At 29.6% G+C, this 2,500-nt stretch overlaps 1 protein-coding gene across 1 annotated transcript in view; it reads left to right on the forward strand.

The window, feature by feature from the left end:
• The window catches only part of LOC122242969 (uncharacterized), an 8,361-nt gene that overhangs the window by 4,466 nt on the left and 1,395 nt on the right, over window positions 1-2,500 (forward strand). Inside the window, exon 3 of the mRNA XM_086536745.1 lies at window positions 1,568-1,617. Coding sequence (XP_086392871.1) covers window positions 1,568-1,617 — 50 coding nt within the window. The remainder of the gene's footprint in view (window positions 1-1,567; window positions 1,618-2,500) is intronic.

Raw genomic sequence — 2,500 nt, forward strand, 5'->3', positions numbered from 1 at the left:
GAGAGAGAGAAAGAGAGAGAGAGAGGCGACAGGCTCCTTTTATCACTCGAAGATTGAGTGACTCCACACACCCTCGCTCCACACAGAGCCAGAGAATCCCACAACCTTCGCCAGGACGGACACTCATCTCCTCATGTCCAATATCTGGGGAAATACCAAGGCGAAGGAGACGGAGAAGGGACCGTAGGATGCCCCTTGACCTTCCTTTATTAATCTTGTCTTACTTAAACTTGCAGAGAATAGAAACGTAGGAAGTTGGATGAACTGATGTGAGAACTTCCGGAGTCATTATGATAAGGGTAATGATAAGGACGGCGAGGCTAATGAACATGATAATAATGTCAGTCATAATGATAGTGATCGTGATAATGATATTACTGATAGTGATAGTGATTATTATTATAATTTTCAATATCCCTATCAATATCGGTATAACTATTAACATTATCGTAAAATGATGAAAACAATAGTGACAATGTTAATGGGGATAACAGTAGTTATAATGGTAATTGTAACAATGGTAAAAAGGATAAAAGGATCAACATATGATGATGATAACGGTAGTGATAATAAAATTAATTATAATGCTTATAGTGATAATAACAACAATAATAATAGCGATAGCAATAGTTATAATCATAACAATACTAACAATAGTGACAATATTGATGATAATGGTTAAAAGGATTATGATGGTAATGATGATAACAAGAGTAATGAAAATGATAATAATATTAATGATAATGATAGTAACAGTAGGGATAATCACACTGAAAAGTAAATCCTAGTAGTAATAATTATGATAACACAAACTTTGTAATGATAATTATAACAAAAACTAAGGTTACTAATTAGAAAAACGAGACATATTATATTGATGAAATTATATTGATAATAACAATAACTATGATAATACTGAATGGTAGTGATGGTTCCTACCATAATAAAGGCAATGGCTGTTACCATAATAAAAAACAAAATGTTGATAAAAAAATATCACTGATAATGACGAAAGTCATTATAATAATGGCCATAATGATAATAACAATGATAATGACAATAATAGTAGCCAGGATAAGTTTCATTATCATCGTTATGTAGGTAACAATAATGGTAATTATCATTAGGGCAATTCTACTCTAATAAAGCTATTATTTTTAAATGTAAGAAATAACTAAAAGATTTACCCTGCACATATTGCCATTCGGTGAAATGAAAATTAAATAAAACAAGATCTCAAATAAAATTCCACAATATAAGTAAATATACTGGCAAACAAATATAAATATAAGACTTACTTATACACGTATACACATAGCACAAGAAAACAAGTTAATCACATTTTCATTCCGTAAGACAAAACAAAATATATATTCGAGGACTGAAGACTTCCCTGTAGATATGTTAAGGTGCTTCAGATTTGAGCCACGACTTAGACAGGGAGGCAAACTTGTAATCATTCACGACACAATGATAACACCAGCAACAATAATAACATCCTAATCGATAATGCAGAGGAAATATAAGATATTACCACCTATAAATATCTATATCTATTTTCCTATAGCCAGCGAGAGATCTGACGACCAAGGGACTACCGCACAACCCACCACTATGGTAAATATTGTGTATTCGTAACCCACTCTGTTACCATGGCGGTACAGAATCATATGTTGTTTTACGTTTTCAGTGCTATTTTTCGTGTTATTTACGCGCCGTATAGTGCATATGATACGGATATCATGATTCTGATATATTATTGATTATAGTGATGATAATGGAAGAATAATGGTTAAGATATCAATAGTAGTGATATTGATGAATATTAGAATATCTGTATGTTTTATGATACCAATGAAGGATATCACCATTGATAATAGCAATGGCAGATAGCGATTATAATGATGATTGTCATAATTATGATGGCTATGATAGTCATAAATATTACCACGATCATAATGATAGTGATTACCAGTAATTATAATAAAGATGTTGGTCATAATTTTGATGATAAGGATTATGATGATTGTAATGATAATGATTATCATAATTCTCATAATATTGATAATCATATTTATAATGATAATGATTATAAATAAGATAATGATGGCAATAAAGATAACATATATAATATATAATGATAGTAATAATGATAATGATAATAGTAATAGTAATAATGATAATGATAATTGCAATAGTAATAAAGATAATAATAAAAACAATGATATTGATAATGCGAATGATAATAGTGAGGCAGATAATGAGAATGCTAATAATGAGGATAATAATAGTGGTAACATTAATAATAGTGATGATAAGGGCGATAATAGTAATACTGATAAGGGTGATGATAATAACGTTAATATTAACAATAATGATGATAATAATAGTAATAATGATAATGGTAATACTAATAATGATGATGATAAGGATAATGACGCTGATAATGATGATAATAATGAGAACATTAATAACAAAAATAATAATGATGATAGTGGTA

Source organism: Penaeus japonicus, unplaced genomic scaffold, assembly GCF_977035675.1.
Source record: "Penaeus japonicus unplaced genomic scaffold, GWHDUDI00000001_assembly GWHDUDI00000005, whole genome shotgun sequence".
Lineage (NCBI taxonomy): Eukaryota > Metazoa > Arthropoda > Malacostraca > Decapoda > Penaeidae > Penaeus > Penaeus japonicus.